Source organism: Narcine bancroftii, chromosome 14, assembly GCF_036971445.1.
Source record: "Narcine bancroftii isolate sNarBan1 chromosome 14, sNarBan1.hap1, whole genome shotgun sequence".
Classification (NCBI taxonomy): Eukaryota; Metazoa; Chordata; class Chondrichthyes; order Torpediniformes; family Narcinidae; genus Narcine; species Narcine bancroftii.
Genome location: NC_091482.1, coordinates 30,581,732 through 30,601,330, shown reverse-complemented (window position 1 = coordinate 30,601,330; position 19,599 = coordinate 30,581,732). Strand labels below are relative to the sequence as shown.

Here is a 19,599-nt window from a genome sequence, read left to right as displayed (position 1 = left end):
GCCGATAGGGGTTTGTGGATGAGATTGAGACTCCCGACTGATGTGTTGCCTCCCAGGTGGTTGAGTTCACAGCATTCTGGAGGGGGAGCAGATAGATATTGTGTTCCATGTGGGTACTAATGACATAGAAACGAGTAGGAATTAGGTCTTTTAAAAAGAGAATACAGGGAGTTAGGTAGGAAGTTAAAAAGATAAGTCCTCAAGGGTGATGATCTCAGGATTGGTGCCAGTGCCACATGCTAGAGAGGGTAGAAATAGGTGGATGTGGCAGATGAATGTGTGGCTCAAGAGTTGGGGGAGGGGGTTCAGATTTCTGGATCATTGGAATCTCTCTGGGGAAGATCTGACTTCTAAAAACAAGATGGGCTGCACCTGAACTGGAGGAGAACTAATATCCCGACAGGCAGGTTTGCTAGAGCTGGGTAGGGTTTAAACTAGTTTGGGGGAGGGTGCGAATCTGAATCTTAGTGCTGAGATTAGGTATCTTGGAATCTTTATGGGTTGAAATAAGAAATGGCAAGGGTGAAAAGACATACAGATCCCCCCCCCCCCCCCCCAACACAAGCCGGAACGTGGACGGTCAGATGCAGCTGGAATTAGAAAGAGCGCGTTCGAAGAGAATGTCCACATAATGATGGGAGATTTTAATATGGAAGGGGATTGGGAAGGTCAGGAGGGTGCAGGATCTCAGGAGAAAGAGTTTATGGAATGCTTAAGGGATGGCTTTCTGGAACAGCGAGTCGATCAGCCCACCAGTGGATTGGCGGTTTTGGATGGGGTGATATGTAATGAACCTGAGGTGATTAGGGATTGAAAGGTTGTGGAGCCCTTAGGAAGTAGTGATCACAGCATGATAGTTCAGCTCCCAAATTGAAGGGGAAAAAATGATATCAGGTGTGTCAATATTTCAGTGGAACAAAGGGAATTACAGTGGGATGAGAGAGGAACTGGCCCAAGTCGACTGGAAAAATAAGCTAGATGGGAGGACGGCAGAACAGAATGGGTTGATATTTCTACAAGAAATAAAGAAAGCACAGGATAGATGTATTCCAAGGAAAAGGAAAATTATGAATGGTAAAATGACGCAGATGTGGCTAACGAGAGGTTAAAGCTAAAATGAAAGCAAAAGTGTGGGCAGACTGGAAAAGCAGGACTGGGAAATTTTCAAAAACAGAGAGAGACAAAGAAAGTCATTTGGAAAGAAAAGATGAATTATGAAAGGAAATTGGCAAATAACATACAAAAGGATATTAAGAGTTTCTTCAAATATATAAAAAGTAAAAGAGAGACGAGAGTAAATATATGGCTGATTGAAAATGAAGCTTGAGAAATTATAAGCAGATGGCAGAGGAACTAAATGGATATTTGCGTCAGTCTTCACTGTGGAGGACATTAGCAATATACCTGATATTCACTTGGAATAGAATTAAGTATAGTCAGGATTACAAGAGTTGAATGGTCTAAAAGTAGATAAGTCTCTGGGACCGAATGAGGTGTACTCACGAGTTCTGAAGGAGGTGGCCTTGGACATTGTAGAGGCATTGGAATTGATTTTCCAGAAATCAATAGACTCAGGCATGGTTCGCGAGGATTGGAAGGTCGCAAATGTAGTTCCACTCTTTAAGAAAGGAGGGAGGCAGAAAAAAGGAAATCATAGGCCTATTAGTCTAACTTTGGTAGTTGGAAAGATATTGGAATCGCTCCTCAAGGGCGAAGTTATGGAATACCTTGAGGTGTATGACATGATAGATCTAAGCCAGCAGGATTTCATGAAGGGAAGATCCTGCCTGATCAACCTAATGGAATTTTTTTGAGGAAGTCTCAAGTAGGTGGACAAAGGAAAGGCTGTGGATGTAGTGATTTGGATTTTCAAAAGACCTTTGATAAGGTGCTTAATAAGATGAGAGCACATGGAATTACTGGAAAAATAATAGATTTGGTAGAGCATTGGCTGATAGGCAGGAACCAAAGGGTGAGAATAAAGGGTTCCTGTTCTGGTTGCTTGGTTGTTATTAATGGTGTTCTGCAAGGGTCGGTGTTGGGATACTTGTGGTGTTTTAGGATAACCTGAAAGTTGACTGCCAGGTTGGATCGGCGGTAAAGGTGAATGCTATTTTGACATACGTTTCAAAGGGGATTGTGAATAAGAATAAAGAGGTATTGATGAGACTCTATGGGGCACTGGTGAGAACTCATTTGGATACTATGTGCAGTTTTGGGCCCCATATCTTAGAAAGGATAGAGCAAGGTTGGAGAGGGTACTGAGGGGTTTAACCGGAATGATTCCAGGAGTGAGAAGCATAACATATGAGGAACACTTAGCTGCTCCTGGACTCTATTCATTAGAATATAAAAGAATTAGAGGGGATCTCATAGAAACATTTTGGAAAGAGTAGTTGTAAATAAGATGTTTCCCCAGTTGAGTGATTCCAGGACAAGAGGGCACAGTCTTAGAATTAAAAAGTACCAATTTACAACAGAGATGAGGAGACATTTTTTTTAGCCAGAGGGTAGTGGATTTGTGGAATTCATTGCCACATTGCAGCTGTGGAGGCCGGATCATTGGGGAAATGAATAGGTATCTAATTAGTCAAGATATCATGGGATATGGGGACAAGGCTGGAACTTGGAACTAGATGCAAGAACAGTTTAGCTCAGGGAGGTTTCACGAATCAGACGATGGGCCAAATGGTCTACTTCTGTTCCTTTTTTTTGTTCTTGTTCTTGTGTGTACTTTGTGAGGTGCCTGAGGAGATTTGGTTTGTCACTGAAGACTCTTGAAAACTTCTACAGATGTACCGTGGAGAGCATTCAGGCTAGTTGTATCACTGTCTGGTATGGAAGATTGTTAACTTGGCCTGTGACATCACAGGCACCAGACTTCACTCCATCGAGGACATCTACATGAGGCGGTGCCTTAAAAAAGCAGCCTCTATCCTCAAAGATCCCCCACCACCCAGACACACCCTCTTCACTCTGCTACCAGTGGGAAGGAGGTACAGGAGCCTAAAGGCGACACTCAATGGCACAAGGGCAGCTTCTTCCCCACTGCCATCAGATTCCTGAATGATCAATGAATCAAAGACGCTACTTTTCGTGCATTATTATTTTAATTCTTTTATATATCAGTTAGTGTTGTAAGATCGTTCATAATGTGAATGTTTGCACTGTGAGGCTGCAGCTGAACACCAAATTTTGTGAATATGTCATGACAATAAATTCTGAATCTGATTCAGGCTGCAGGAGAAGGACCACAGTCTAATGTCCTCCTATTACTGGTCATTGAGGGGCTGAGACAGAGGGGAAGCCCCTCAACCAATGGAGGGGGAAGAAATGGTGGTAACGATGGACTTAGAAAACAAATGTAACTGTGTACATTGATGAGATATACATAGATATGACATTAATGGGTATTAAAAAATGTTGAATGGTTTTCTTTATGGTAAATAATTTATTTTGAATAAACTATATTTTTGGTTTAAAAAGAGACAACAGTACAAATGGCTTCTGAAGGCAGTCTTGACATTTAGTAGCAGAAAGGACCATTGGAAGGTTCACGATGTAAAACACAATCCCCGATGTGGCAGTCATTAATTGACTTATGGATGACTGAAGTTAGCAAGTGTTTCATAGCTAAACTCTTTTTATATTTTGAAGTCGGTCTCATGATAAACTTATGTATTATCACACGGAGATAATTTTCCCAAGATACAGGGACGGATCTGCGAGTACAGATACGACAAAATGCTGCATGGAAGATGTAATCCTACCTCCTCTGCATTATAAGGCAGGTTCAAATGGAATTTGAGTGAAGCTGCTTAATGAGCATTGGATAAAGAATAGGAGTAGATCGTATGGCCCACTGAGTTTCCCCTGTAGTCCAAGAAGCTTTGGCTTCATTTCAGTTTTTCTGCTCAGTCCCAATAACCTGCATAAATCTCAGCTCTGAATATACTGAGAGATTTGGCAGAATTCCAAGCATCTGCAACCTTTGAGAAGAAACTTCCTTTCACCTTGATCTTGAGTGTTTGATCCCTCAGCCTCAGTTCTGGACTCCTGCACCATATGAAACATTAGTTCATCCATCCTGTCAAATCCATTCCGAACATGTTTTTAAGAGATTCTTTTCCATTCTGCTGAATTATTGTTGGTGCAATTGATCAATTAGGCCTTGTACTCCCCTTTTGGGAATGTACATGGTTAAATGTAAACAGTATTATCATTTCCAGACTCTTCCAAAAGAAATATACCAATAGACATTTGAGGTCATGTGAGTATTTCAGAGCATATTCTGTGAAGTTGCCCAGCTAAAATTGTCGTGTTCCTGGACTTGTTGATGAGAATTAACAACATTTAATGGTCAGCTTCTGCAAAATTCTCAATAATTCACCTATTATTGAAAATAACAGTACCTGCAAACTCCATTGTCTTGAAATTTCTGAAATGGGGCCCATTAGATTCAGAATAAGGATTCAATCCACATCCAAGAAAGATTAGCTGGGGCCCTTGAGCATACCCCACCTGGTCAGAGCCTTGTGATCAAACATTTCTTTATCCCTCTTGCCATGTCATCTCCCTGTGTGAAAAACCCAAAGTCACAAAGAGGAAAAGTACTCTGAAAAATTCCTGACATCCTTCAGGAGATAAAAGACAGAGTCAAATGGCTGCAAGGAAAGATGAGAATGAAGGAAGGAATGGAGCAGAGAAGGTACAGATTAGTGATTTAGGAAGACTGTACCCATCTGACCCCTTGGCTATCAGCTGGTGCTGTGACAGTTGAAACTGATGGGTACCTTAATCGTATCGGTTGCTGTTAAAATTTTCACACTAGAATATGCCTAATGTTGACAGTTCTGGATATAGTGTTTTTTTCATTTATCACCTGTCAAAGTTTCAAGTTTTGAAATTGCTGGCTTTGCAGACTCTTTGCCAGATAATATGAAATGTAAGAAATTTTATGACAGCGAGATTCATTGTAAAGTGACATATCTCCATAATTTATGTAATGGATTTCTAAACCGTTTATAAGAAAACATTGTGCTTAAGCAGTGAACCTCTATGGAGCTTGCATGGAATGAAAATTTTTCTGAACACAATCATTGGAAAGAAATCTTACTTAATTTTTCAACTGTGGAATGAGGCAGCTGAATCCTGGTTTTTTGGGTAAATGGTGCTTTGGACTTTGATGTTCCAATTTTGAAAAAAGTTTCTGTCTGCAACTTCTTTCTTGGTTGTGGATTGAATCCTTATTCTGAATCTAATGGGCATTGTTTAACATTCTCTGATTTTTTTTTGTTGCTTTGTGATAACTACTGTCAGATGGTTAAAACGATTTGATAGAGAATTTTTATTGGGATGGAACATGCATGAAAGGCTGTTCAACAACACTTTTATTCGCAAATGTAGAACCAGATAACAATTGTCAGTTGATTATTTTATCTTCCACCACTCCTGTTGTTACTGCTATTCTGATCCCTTGGCCTATGATCCACCATTTGTAAATGGGGATGGATAGGTTTAGAAAAAGTCTCTTTGTTGCTCCAGATGCTGGCTCTAACCCAACCTTTCCCACTGCACATGATTGTGTGACCAAAACAATGGAGTAAAAGGCTGATATTGTGGCGTGTTGTGAGTGAGCACAGCGCCGAGACTGAAGCAGCAGGATGTGTGCTCAGGTATCACAACTAACTGATTTTATTTGAATCTCACGCGCAGCCTTTAAGTCCGATTCTGTTCCGCCCCTTATGCATTGGTGCTCGCATCACAACGCAAGCGCATGCGCACCCTTCCAGTCTGTCCCGGAAGAGACAGTCCTGTAATGCCATCTTTGCCATGGCTGCCCCGCTGCCCGTGTATATCAAGCAGGGCCGGTTCGCCATTGCATTTATGTGTGTTGCCACCCAACTCCCTCTTCCCCGAACTGGCACCGATGGTCTGGCAATGGTCTGGCACCTCACGGGTGAGGTGTGCTGCTTCGGCGGTTGTCCTCTGCGCACTGATGGTGGGACCTGTATCAGCTGAGACAAGTCTAAGTGGGCAGGCTTCATTTGGTCTATGTGAACAGCTCTTCTTTGCCGCCAATGTAGAGAACGAACATGGACACATTCCTGTTCAGGACTTTGTAAGGCCACTGAAGGGGACGCCTCACCTGCGATGCTTCGCAAGACCATCGGTGCTGGTTCTGGTGGGGGGTGGGGTGTGGGGGAGGTTGTGTGGTGATGCATATAATTGAAGCGGCCCCGCTTGTTACGCATGGGCGCAGTGGGGCAGCTGCGGCAAATATGGCGTCGCGGGACCGTCTCTTCTGGGACAGACCAGAAGGGTGCATACGCGCTCACATCAATGTGATGCAAGCACCGGTGTGTAAGGGGTGGAACGGAGTCAGGCTTAAAGACTGCACACGAGATTCAAATAAAATCAGTTAGTTGTGATACCTGAGCACACAGCCTGCTGGTTCAGTCTTGGCGCTGCGCTCACTCACAACATGCTACATTGGGCCACCCGTGCGTAAGGGACGGTTCGCCACTGCAATTATGTGCGTCGCCACAATATTGCATTGAGAAGGTTATCATTGTTGAGATATCTGAAGCTTTTGCTTTCTGAAAACTTGCAATTTGTATTAAGGACCAGAGAAAATAAATTTTCTGTCTTTGATTTTCTAAATGGAGAAACTTGCTTCCCCACTGAGTTTTCTATTAACATAATGTAAATTTTATTTCAACATTTTGTAATTGTAGTTTTGACTTAATGGGTATTTGTTTCTTTGTGAGTTTCATGGGGTCCTTGCACATAATCTCATTTTGCTGCAGGTTCTTCAAGATTCCATACGATACAAAAATGAGCTGAGTGACATGAGCAGAATGTGGGTAAGTACCATGGGTTTCTTTCTGTTCATCCATTGTTCTCAATACTCTGTGAGCTTCATTTACTAGGTGTATCAATATCATGTTCATAGTAATTAGTTTAAACCTTTAAAGTCATTGGGATTAGAATAAAGATGAAACACTTGGCAGCCCAACTGCAAGCAGTGGAACCCCAATTTAATGCGCTCCAATTTAATGTGAATCCGGAAATAATGTTTCCGGAAGTGAATTTTTTTTCAAAATTAAATGCACTGTTAGAAAGCAAAAAGTTTTCTCCAGGAAAGATAAGCTTCATGCATTTGATGCGAATCAAGAATAAAAGTCAAACCCAAGTTGCGTGAGACCTCGGCGAACCTAAATCAACACTTCATGGCTGGAAATCTCAGGACGATAAATTACGCCTGTCACTTTGGAAAGTCAAGGAAAGGGCAGGATTAAAGGCCAAATATGTGACGACAGCCAAAGATGTCAACCTCGATGACTCCCTGTATGAGTGGCTCATTCAAGCGTGCTCAGAAGGCCTTCCAATATCTGGGCCTATTCTCAAAGGTCAAGCTGAGAAGTTTGAGCATCTGATCAACGGATAAACCTCACAGTTCACACCTAGTAATGGATGGCTAGACCGGGTTAAATGCTGTCTCAAGTGTTAGTGTCTTGAGAAATTCGCTCAGCCGATAGGGCTGCCACCAATGAATACCCAGCAGAACTAAAAACTCTTAGAAGAACGTGACTACGTTGAAGTACAAGTATACAACTGTGATGAAACAGGCCTCTGCTACAAGATGATCCCAGACTGCACGCTGTCTAGTAAAGATGATGCCCTTCGACGTGAGGAGTTCAAACAATGCAAAGATTGCGTGACGTCGTTTTATATTTACAAGAGTGGAACACAAGTTAAAAACGCTCATGATTGGCAAATTTCACTCTCCCCGCTGTTTCCACCAAGTCAACATGGTCGTTTATTCAAGTACGTGCGTAGCAGCAATGCTTGGATGACCAGTGCCATTTTTGAGGATTTACAAAACTTTTGTCCCTGCTGTCCGCACTCATTTGCTCCGTGTTCAAGCAAAATTACAGATGTGGATTAATTTGTAGAATTGTAGATGAATCAACAACGCTGGAAGACTATCAGAAAAGCATGAACATTAAAGAAGTTTGCCACTTAGGTAGGAAAGGCTGGGCAGCAGTCAGCTCCTTGTGTGGAAAAATGCTGGGAGCTTTTTCATCATGAAAATCCACCAAGGAAGATGAAGATGATGATGATGAGTAAGAATTCTACGGCTTCACAGATGAAGAGGTGGGTGAGGCGTAGAGGCTGTTTGAAACTAGCAAAGAGAATTTTTACCAGTGATACTCTGCCGATGACGAATGCCCAACATATGAGCATCTGATGGACTCCAAGATTGTCCATAACTTTACTATAGCACCAGTTCCCGAACCACAGGAGGATGATTATGAGGAGCCTTCAGTCCCACCCCCCAAAAGAGTCTGAAGCCATTGAGCACCTTGAATCTAGCCTTCGTTGCCTGGAGGTCCAGGATGTGAACAACATAAAAATCCTCCATCTCAGAGGCATTTTGGCCTTCGCTCGCCACCGATGACCTGCTGCGTTCAGGCAGCAAACACTCGATTGCTTTTTTTTAAAGACATAAAATGATGATTGTAAGAAATAAATAGATGATTGCAAATGCAGATATTATATACGTGTTCTTGATTTTTTTGAAAAACTCTGTTTTTTTGTGAACCCCGATTGAGCCTGACCTCGCGTGATACAAATTTTTTTGGACCCCAACTATCTTGTTATAACAGGGTTCCACTGTAATTAGTGATGTTTGAGGGGAGTGTTTCAAGTTTGGAGAAGGGAGGAAGTGAGGCAGAAATTTATCAAGAAAGGTTCAGAGTGTGGTGGACTGGCAGGGAGATTTGTCACTCACTCTAAAAGGGTACAGAAGCAAGTTACCATTGGAGATAAAGCATAAATGGGCTGCAGGGGTTTTTTTGAGGGTTGAGATAATGAGATTAATGCAGCCAACTACATGAAATTAGTGGAGATTATTTTGATCAAGATTTATTTACTTTCATGTGGCTTGGCTTCGCGGACGAAGATTTATGGAGGGGTATGTCCACGTCTGCTGCAGGCTCATTGGTGACTGACAAGTCCGATGCGGGACAGGCAGGCACGGTTGCAGCGGTTGCAAGGGAAAATTGGTTGGTTGGGGTTGGGAGTTGGGTTTTTCCTCCTTTGTCTTTTGTCAGTGAGGTGGGCAACTTCAAAGAAGTTGCTGCCCGCCGAACTGTGAGGCGCCAAGATGCACGGTTTGAGGTGATATCAGCCCACTGGCGGTGGTCAATGTGGCAGGCACCAAGAGATTTCTTTAAGCAGTCCTTGTACCTCTTCTTTGGTGCACCTCTGTCTCGGTGGCCAGTGGAGAGCTCGCCATATAACACGATCTTGGGAAGGCGATGGTCCTCCATTCTGGAGACGTGACCTACCCAGCGCAATTTGGTCTTCAGCAGCATGGATTCGATGCTTGTGGACTCTGCCAGCTCGAGTACTTCGATGTTGGTGATGAAGTCATTCCAATGAATGTTGAGGATGGAGCGGAGACAGCGCTGATGGAAGCATTCTAGGAGCCGTAGGTGATGCTGGTAGAGGACCCATGATTCGGAGCCGAACAGGAGCGTGGGTATGACAATGGCTCTGTACACGCTGATCCTTGTGTGTTTCTTCAGGTGGTTGTTTTTCCAGACTCTTTTGTGTAGTCTTTCAAAGCAGGAAAGGACTTTGACAAATACTAGAGCGCCTCGGATGCCCCCCCCAAGTTCCTCAACATGGTTATCCAACTGCACGAAAACCAACAAGGTCGTGACAGATACAGCAATGAGCTCTCCGAACCCTTCTCCATTGACAACGGCGTGAAGCAATTGCTGCGTCTTCGCGCCAACCCTCTTTACTATCTTATTCAGCATGATGCTGAAACAAGCCATGAAAGACCTCAACAATTAAGACGTCGTTTACATCCGGTACTGCACGGATGGCAGTCTCTTCAATCTGAGGCGCCTGCAAGCTCACACCAAGACACGAGCAACTTGTCCGTGAACTACTCTTTGCAGACGATGCCACTTTAGTTGCCCATTCAGAGCCAGCTCTGCAGCGCATGACGTCCTGCTTTGCAGAAATTGCCAAAATGTTTGGCCTGAAAGTCAGCCTGAAGAAAACTGAGGTCCTCCATCAGCCAGCTCCCCACCATGACTACCAGCCCCCCCACATCTCCATCGGGCACACAGAACAAAACGGTCAACCTGTTTACCTACCTCGGCTGCACCATTTCATCTGATGCAAGGATCGACAAAGAGATAGACAACAGACTCGCCAAGGCAAATAGCGCCTTTGGATGTGATAATACAGAACATGTAAAATTACACAAAGTTGCCTTCTTCCTTTGTAAGACAGATAAGGTGTCAACATTAGTGTCACCCGGTCAGTGCCCCTTGTAGAGAGAAAGAGAAGCAAATGACTTCTTTCAGAGTCAATGAGTGTCTGTGGATTCTCTTCTAGCATTCCTGCAGCTTCACAGATCCTTGTTCTATCCGTTGTCAACCTGAGCTTCAGATCCAAGCCCCCCACACGATTCCTTCTTGCCCTCAGCCCCCTCTCAAATCCTGGCTCTGATACATAGCTCCCATGAGTCAGTCTCCAGCAGCCCACACCACGTATGGGTCTCCCCACGGGCAAGTCACCCGTGGCCTTGGGCGGGTCTCTCAGCAGCTGAGCCACTCGCTGGTCTGCTGCTATGGTGACTGTCCTGTAGGGTCCTCTGGCCGCTGAGCTCCTTGCTGGTACATTGTCATAGCCACTGTCCTGTAGGGTTGTCTCTTCTGCTTCTCCTCACTGGAGGGGTGTTTCTCCCATTTCTGGAGCCCTGTGCTTGTCTGCTGTTTCCCTGGAGCCTGTAACCTGGCTGCTTCCAAGTACAGGTGCCACTATCTTGGGCACAGACCTGTGATTGCAGCATTTTAGTTTAAAAGCACCATCTAACAAGCCGTTTAATGCCTATACAGAGCCGCCAGCATTAGGACTGGGGAATTGAACCCTATGGAGCAACATTGTGTGTCTGCTCTCCTGGGTCCACTCTGATCGAGGCCATTTCGATGAAAGTTGAAAATTTGGTAGTTGAAGACAGGACCTGGTGGATTTTATAATTTCAGCTGTGATTTGTTGTATATGGAGCTTGGAAATCTGCAAAGGAAGCTTTAGTAATGGGGAGGGGGGGGGGGGTTGGCAATGGGGAGGATTTGTGGTCACTTTTGATTTTGATGAGGAAATCTACATTTTTACTGTGAAATTTGTTGAATGCTAACTTCAACGAGATGCAAAAGGATATGTACAAGAAAGATAAAACAAGTCATATAGATAATTGAACAATGAGCAGATATTTTGGTGCAGTAAATGGAATAATGAAAGAACTGTTGGTGTTGGAAATGAAGAAGGGTCAGTGCTGGAAATACTCAGCAGTCAGGCAGCATCTGTAGGAAGAGAGGAAAAAGTTCAGCTTTCAGTTTGAAGACCTATTGTCAGAATGGTCTCTGCCCTGAAATTCTCACCCCATTCTCTTTCCACAATGCTGAAGAGTTTCCAGCATTTTCTGTTTTGATTTCAAGGAACATTCCCACAAGGAGGAACGGCAGGGCAATCATAGGTTTGGCTCACTGGATGACATAAAAGATGAAAAGTGCAAAAAGGAAGTGCATGATTTGAGCTAGATGAAAAACCCTAGTGAGGACCATACTGAACTTGGTAAGCTGAGGATGGAAGTGAAAAGGAAAATAGGGTGAGAAAAGGAAAGGTGCCTGATGTCTGCTTTGATTTGCTTTCAATTAGTAGAGCCCCATCCATGCCTTATGCTTGGCTGATGCATACAAGAGCATCTCAGTCCTGCAAGTTTGCAAACCTCATTTCACGAATCCCCCCCACCACTCCACCCCACTGTGATATCTGTAGATAGAACTATTGGTTGTAAAACTATCCTTTTATTTACAAAACTGAGAACTGCTGATAAATATACATTGAAACAGGTTTTATTAATGCCTCATTGATCTACATCATTCCAAAACCCCCATAACACTGAAATAATCCTCAACAATGGTATTAAATTTACTTGACAAAAAAAAAATTATTGTTTACATTGAAAGTTAATGCTGCAAATGCTATATCACCATTCTCCTTTGTGGATTTAAAGACAGGGCATTTACGTACAATAGGATTGTAATTTCAAAGTCAAATATGCTCGGCATTTGTTTATTGATTATTTGGATATGAAAATATTGTGAATTCCGATTATTCAAGAATTAATTTTTGGATCAAACTGGAAAGTAAACACATTTTTGAAAGAGGTGGTGTTGAAGTGCTAACATTTTGAAGCTGTTTTTTGTTTGAAGAATAATGTGAAGCTTTGTTAAAGGTTCAGTAGATGTACCCTGTTGCTTCAGTCTGATCATCTCACTTTATCACTAGTGATTGCTTATGAATCCTGATATTGTTAAAGCAGTCGAGGCAGGCGTTTAATTCACAGGAAATTGCATAATGAACTTGATTAACCAAGGAAGTCCATCTGAGTCCTGGCCAGAACAAGTTGACCATTAACAAAGGAGAGAAAAGCGGAGGCTTTTATTTGCAGTGGGTTAGCTTTGTGATGCAGAATTGTTAATGTACTCTAAAGTGTGAAAATTATTCCTGAGCACCTGTGACCAACAAATGCATTGTCCTACAGTCAAAAAATTGCCCTTATTTATTTATCATTTCCAAATAAAAAAAAACATCAGCTATATCAGTGATTACCGGCTTTTACTTGTGAGGTGACATTGTTTCCCAAAATGCACCTGTGTGATTTTCAAAATGTCACTGTTGCTGCGATGTTGTGGAAAATGTGAAAGTAGCTTTATAAGAACATGAACTGTAAGAAATATGACCCAGCCTTTGTCTTGACTGCAATGTCTCCCTTAAGTCGATTTTCAAATGATAAGCCTGCTGTCTGGCAGCATGGAGCTGCCTCGCAGCCTGTTAAACTCACGAAGTGGATGAAAACCAATAATTCATTACTTATTGTACAAGTGGGATATATTCTGGTTGCACAGATGGACTCCTGGTTTCTTACAAAATTTTAAATTTCCTTAAAGTGGCTTTCAAATGTACAGTACAACTCCGATTATCTGAAATGGATGTGACTGGACTATTTGGAGATTGAATTTTTTAGAGAACTAGTCATTTTTAAAAAACAGCCCAGTAGCAACATAAACTCACTTCTATCAATGTTTAAACAACAACAAATGACAAGGGAAGGCTTTTTAAGCATTAAAATAATGCTTAATTCTCACCAAAAAAATGCTGGCTGCTGCCGATCCTTGACACATCCCCAATACTGCTGCCGACCACTGAGCCACTGAGACCCCTCCATGTTCCACCGCCAATCTCCGACACATTCCCACCGCTGCTAGCAATCCCCAAGGAGGCTTCCTGGGGCTCGTTCCGGCAGGGACTGTTCTGGTTCTCGTGTTGGAGCTCGCCTCTGACCCAGTCTTCACCTGCACACACTCCCCCTCCCAACTGCTGCCGCTGATCACTGACACCTCCCCACCAAGGTCCCCACTCCTGCCTGGGAGCCCGAGCAGCAGCGTAGCTTGGGGGGGGGGGGGAGGGGAGCAGGGAGAATAACCACTCCTCTTGCATTTTCAGCCCCGCAGCACCCCTGACCCTACAGCCCTCCCGCACTGCATATCGTTGAACTGCGAGACCATAGCATCTGCCACAGATGCCGTGGTCTCAGTGTCACATGAGCTCCTGAAGCCTGACATTAACCCTCCCCCTCAGACCACACCAGAGGTCCTGATGCCCAAGTCCCGACTCCAAATCCTCCCCTCGGCCTACTGCGCATGCACACCAGGGACTCTGGTGTGGAAGGGAAACAAAAAGAAGTGTCATGGAACATGGAAATTAAGAAGGAGAAGCTGCTTGCTGCCTTACAGCAAATCAAGGTAGACAAATCCCCAGGGCTGGATATGATATTCCTTCAAACCTTGAGGGAGATTAGTGTAGAAATTGCACGGGCTCTGGCAGAAATATTCAAAATGTCCTTAGCCGTGGGGGGGGGTGGGCATTCGCTGGCCATGCTCACCTACAGCACTAGTGTCACCAAAACAACTACACATTTTATTATCTTTTCAATTTCTGTCTCAAATTTAATATCTCCACAGGGGTACAGTGCTGCTGAAGCTCATCGGAGTGCCATTCTAGCATCTCATCTGGCCACTTTTTGGGCCCGGTCGGTGCCAGACTGTGCAAGGGATCAGTGGGGGGCTGAGCTGACTGGGCTGAGCAAGGGAGGGGAGGCGTGGTTGTTTTGGTGCGACGGGAGCCCTGTGTCAACCTGTGACGATACCAGACCTTAAATACTACCACAAACTCGTCGCCAATCACAGTTATTATGGGGGTGCATTTAAATTGTAGCAGATGTGTAACACGCAAGCATTATCATTACACTTAATACATTTTCAAAAATTGCAATTCATGAAAACAGCTGCAAAATGTATTTAATTGCAACAAAGCATGATTTATTGCTGGGGAGGCCAAAGCATCCTCGATACTTTGTATTGCACAGATTGTTTTGGTCTCATCTGGAGCACATCAGTAGGCCAAAGGGACAGGGGAGGGTTCAGAGTTGGGACCCGGGAGCACCGGTGACAGGAGATCCTGACACTGACTCCGAACCCTCCCCTCGGCTTACGTGAACTGTGGGGCATAATTTGCAAATTAATTTAGTTTTTAAATAAAACAAACATTTACAGATCTTGCCTCTCAGGCTTTCCCTCCCTCTCCAATTTACTTTTCGAACATTGAATTCTGTTCGCGCAATTCACGCATGTGTGGCATGTGATCCACACTGTCTAATAGCCCAATCAGCAGGGAGGGCAGATTAGTGGTGCCTGTTTTTGAACTGTGAGACCACAGCATTTGTGGCAAAAATATGTGTTGTGGGAGAGGTTCAGGGGCGTTTCCGAGATGAAAAGGTGGGGGGGAGGGTTGTTCTCTTCCCCCCCCACCCAGTTACCCCTCTGCCTGGATGGCGCAGGCTGAACGCAATGCAGCAGCAGGGAAAGGGGAAATTGGCTGGGTCTGGGTCTAGGCTTGACCACAGCCGTAGCGCCCCTTTCCCCCGCGCTCAGCCTGGCCTAGGGCTCAAAATAGTCTAGAACCATCCATAGCTGGAATGGCCCCAAAGTGGCCTGATAAGCTCCGATGGCACTGCACCTCTGATGGAGACCTTAAATTTGAGTCAGGAACTGAAAACATAATAAAATGTGTAGTTGCTTTGGTGCCGCTAGTGCTGCGGGTGGGCATGGCCCGCAGATTCCCCCCCACCCATGATGCTGACCCTGCGGGGGCCTTACTAAAGCTCAGCCTAGTGGCCCAGGTGGTAGTTAATCTACCACTGGGTGTGTCTTAGGATCTGAATTGGGACTGTGGTTGTTTGTTGTCTATATTGGATTAGCAAGTTGGCTGATGACACAAAGATAGGAGGTGTCGTGGATTCTGACGTAATTTTCAAACCTTGCAGCGGGATCTGGACCAACTGGGAGAATGGACCAGTAAATGGCTGATGGAGTTTAATACAGGCAAGTGTGAGGTGTTGCATTTTGGCAGAGCAAACCAAGTTAGGACATAACTAGTAAATGGTAGGGCACTGAGGAGTGCAGAGAAGCAGAGAGATCTGGTGTTACGGAGGACCCCAAAAACCAGCAGTAATAGATATGCACCACAAGACCAGATTACTTAAACAAAAGTAGTTTTTAATTATATTTGAACAAGAAAACAGAATTAAACTTTAACTTATTACTTAACCTACCTAACCCACTTAATTCCCCCCTCTAATACTAAGCGCAGGGAAAGATTAAACCGGTCAGGACTTTATTCCTTGGAGTGAAGAAGAATGAGGGGAGATTTGATAGAGGTTTACCTATCTCGGCTGCACCATTTCATCAGATGCAAGGATCGACAACGAGATAGACAACAGACTCTCCAAGGCAAATAGCGCCTTTGGAGGGCTACACAAAGGAGTCTGGAGGGACAATCAACTGAAAAACCTCACAAAGATTAGCGTATACGGAGCCGTTGTCATGCCCACACTCCTGTTCGGCTCCGAGTCATGGGTCCTCTACCGGCATCACCTACGGTTCCTAGAACGCTTCCACCAGCGTTGTCTCCGCTCCATCCTCAACATTCATTGGAGCGACTTCATCCCTAACATCGAAGTACTCGAGATGGCAGAGGCCGACAGCATCGAGTCCACGCTGCTGAAGATCCAGCTGCGCTGGGTGGGTCACGTCTCCAGAATGGAGGACCATCGGCTTCCCAAGATCGTGTTATATGGCGAGCTCTCCACTGGCCACCGTGACAGAGGTGCACCAAAGAAGAGGTACAAGGACTGCCTAAAGAAATCTCTTGGTGCCTGCCACATTGACCACCGCCAGTGGGCTGATATCGCCTCAAACCGTGCATCTTGGCGCCTCACAGTTCGGCGGGCAGCAACCTCCTTTGAAGAAGACCGCAAAGCCCACCTCACTGACAAAAGACAAAGGAGGAAAAACCCAACACCCAACCCCAACCAACCAATTTTTCCCTGCAACCGCTGCAACCGTGTCTGCCTGTCCCGCATCGGACTTGTCAGCCACAATCGAGCCTGCAGCTGACGTGGACTTTTACCCCCTCCATAAATCTTCGTCCGCGAAGCCAAGCCAAAGAAAGAAGAACAAGATTGAGCAGTATAGACAGAGAGAATGCAAGTTGGCTTTTTCCACTTAGATTGAGGGAGATAAATGCGAGAGGTCAGAGTTTTAAGCTGAAAGGGGAAAAGTTTAGGGGAAACATTAGGGGAAAGTTCTTAATTCAGAGAGTGGTGAGTGTGTGGAATGGGCTGTCATCTGATGTAGTGAATGTGGGCTCGATCTTGAGTTTTAAAAATAGATTGGATGGCTAAATGGATGGGGGAGGTCTGGAGGGATATGGAATGGGAGCAGGTGGGTGGGACTAGTGAAATAGTGTTTGCCACACACTAGAAGGGCTGAATGGCCAGTTTTCTGTGCTGTGGGATGCTATGATTCTATGGAGAGACTCAGGTAGCATCAATGGCAAGGTGTTTTGGGTTGGGACTCTTTTCTCGAGACTAACATGGGAAAGGGAAATTGGAAGCATAAAAAATATGAGGTGAGTCCAAAAAGAAATGGGTTAGATTAAATTTGAAGAGTTGGACTGAGGAGATGAGCAGTGGAGTCTTTTGCAGAATCACCTTATGCTGATCGGACCTCCACGGCATGAATGCAGTGTTGTGTGGGATGCCAGAAATGGGATAAACATCTCCAAGCTTTTTGCAATTAAGTATTTAAAAAATTTAAAATGGAAATAATTAAAGCTACAACACTGTAAACTCGTACCTTAGTTGAAACATCTGTTAAGCTCCTACCCTCACTATTGTAACCTGCATTGAACTGAGTGTGACACCTGTCTGTGCTCCAAACACAACCTGACGCAAGTTGGAGAGGCACAAGTGAGATTGCAGATGTTCGAATCTGAAGCAGCAAACAACCCACTTGAGGAACTCAGTGGGGTGAGGAGCATCCATAGCAGTCAATGTTTTGGGCTAGAACAGTTCTGGCCAGAAACATTGGTGATTCTTCTTCATCCACTGAAGCTGCTCAATCTGCTTATTAGTTCCTCCAGCAGATTTGTTTGTTGCTGGTACAAGTTAATTGAATAGATTCTCCAGCATAAATAGTGGGGGAGCTCAGCAGCATCACATTTCTGCACTGGTCTCCATGATGATCCAACCCTGAAGTGATGGGGGAACAACCAGCGCCAGCAGTTGGGCCATATCTTTGAGACTTGCCTGTAACACAGAGAACTGCGGATAGTTACTTGCAAAATCCAGGCTGATTTTACAGGATTTCAAACCTGCACATGCCAGCAGGTTTGGCATAATTTCAAGAATCTGGAGCTCTTATCCATGAACTGTCATAAATGATGCCAGGTCAAAAGTTAGACTTGAATCGTCAGAAGTTCCTTTTGCTGAATGTTCCTTCTGTTGGGAGCTTCCAATTTTCTTGTCACAGCCTTTCTTTCTTGTGATTAAAAATGTTTTGAGATAAATTGTAATTTTTGAAATTCTGAAATAAATACATGAATTTCAGGAAATAATTGGAAAAAATGCCTGTATTGTTAGCAACATTAGCTTCTAATTACATTGCTCCATTAACGCTAGCTGTCTCACAAAAAGCATAATCAAGCAAGATTTCCGGAGTGTATTCTTGGCTTAGAGCCCGGGCAGCTTCCACAACAATAGAGCAAAGGAAATTGGAAATAAGTAAAAGGTCAATTTGGAGGAATGCTGATTATCCATGTGGACACTGTAACACATCGTAGGTTCTGTTACCGTATTGAGCTGCTAATATTGTTACGACCTCATTTGAAACGCATCATTGTCCACTGAATATCAGCCTGTCTGGAAATGATGAACAGCCAATGTTTCAGTAGCCAGCACTAACTGACTATGTGCTCTAATGCCATTCTTCTTGCATTACCTGGTCATTATGGGCAGCTGCAAATGTAGACATTGTTGTTTCTCTTGTCTGAGTGCTGGTGCTTCTTGAATTTGGCTTTTGCTATATCAGTCCCTTATTTTTCCATTCTTAAAATGTGAGCTGAGACAATCGCTATTTTTCTGATTGTAACACCAATGTGAACTGAGCTGTTGATGTTGCAGTTAAAATAATAATGCACAATGTTCACAGGACAGTTATTCAGTGCAGAATTACAGCCAAAGCTGATGTCACATAGTTCTTTATATTTTCTCTTGATGCATAAGGGGACCATTTGGGCCAAGGGAATCCAAAAGTCTACGCTAGGTCTGAGTGCTCCCTCGCTCACGTGCTCATCAACTTTTCCTAATTCTCCTGCCTTGCACCGACAGAGGGAAAAATTGAACTAACTAACCTTCTAACTATCCTGTCTGTGGTACGAGGGAACTCACCACACAAGCATGGTCAGGGTCGAACACAAGATGCTTCCAAAGTCCAGCTGGTGTTACCATATTCCAAGCGGGAATACTGCCCGATAAATATCTACTCATTTCCCTTTTCTACAGAGTGCCTCTGAGACCTGTTGAAATGCCTCAACTGACCTGCCTCAAAGGACTGATAAGCAGCTACAAAAACGTTCAGATTTTAAAGGCGTATATATAGATATATATATTTCTTTATGTATTTTTTTGGGTTGAAATACTAGACTGTCTAATTTTGTGTTTTTTAAAATTCATTCTTGGAAGGGTCATTTAAGTGAAGGCTACGGGAGACTGAGCTGTGTCTACCTCAAACTACTAATAATAAGGATGGAATTCCACAGTAAGGTAAGCAACTTCTCTGGCTTCATTTCATTATTTATTGTGGGATTCTTTCCATCTATTGCAATCTATTGAAAAAAAACAGATTGAGATAACATGCCTGAAGAAGGCCTTGATTCCCAGAAATGTCTGAGGAGCATCTGCATCTATTTGAGATGACAGGCAACTTCAGCTTTTTGCTCTACACAATGAACAGAAAGGGTTGACAAGGGTACTGTGGATGAAAAATCTTGTGTCACTTAGACAGATTCTGTCTTTCATACTGTATATCATTCCAGAAGGCTTTCAAG

The 19,599-nt window shown here is 43.9% G+C and overlaps 1 protein-coding gene across 6 annotated transcripts in view; it reads left to right on the top strand.

The window, feature by feature from the left end:
• The window catches only part of hip1 (huntingtin interacting protein 1), a 296,345-nt gene that overhangs the window by 156,794 nt on the left and 119,952 nt on the right, over positions 1–19,599 (top strand). For 5 of the 6 annotated variants that reach the window (XM_069911170.1, XM_069911171.1, XM_069911173.1 and 2 more), the window contains 2 exons: positions 6,810–6,866; positions 19,235–19,315. In XM_069911170.1, the coding sequence (XP_069767271.1) occupies positions 6,810–6,866; positions 19,235–19,315 (138 nt within the window). The remainder of the gene's footprint in view (positions 1–6,809; positions 6,867–19,234; positions 19,316–19,599) is intronic. The other variant, XM_069911174.1, reaches the window with a different exon arrangement.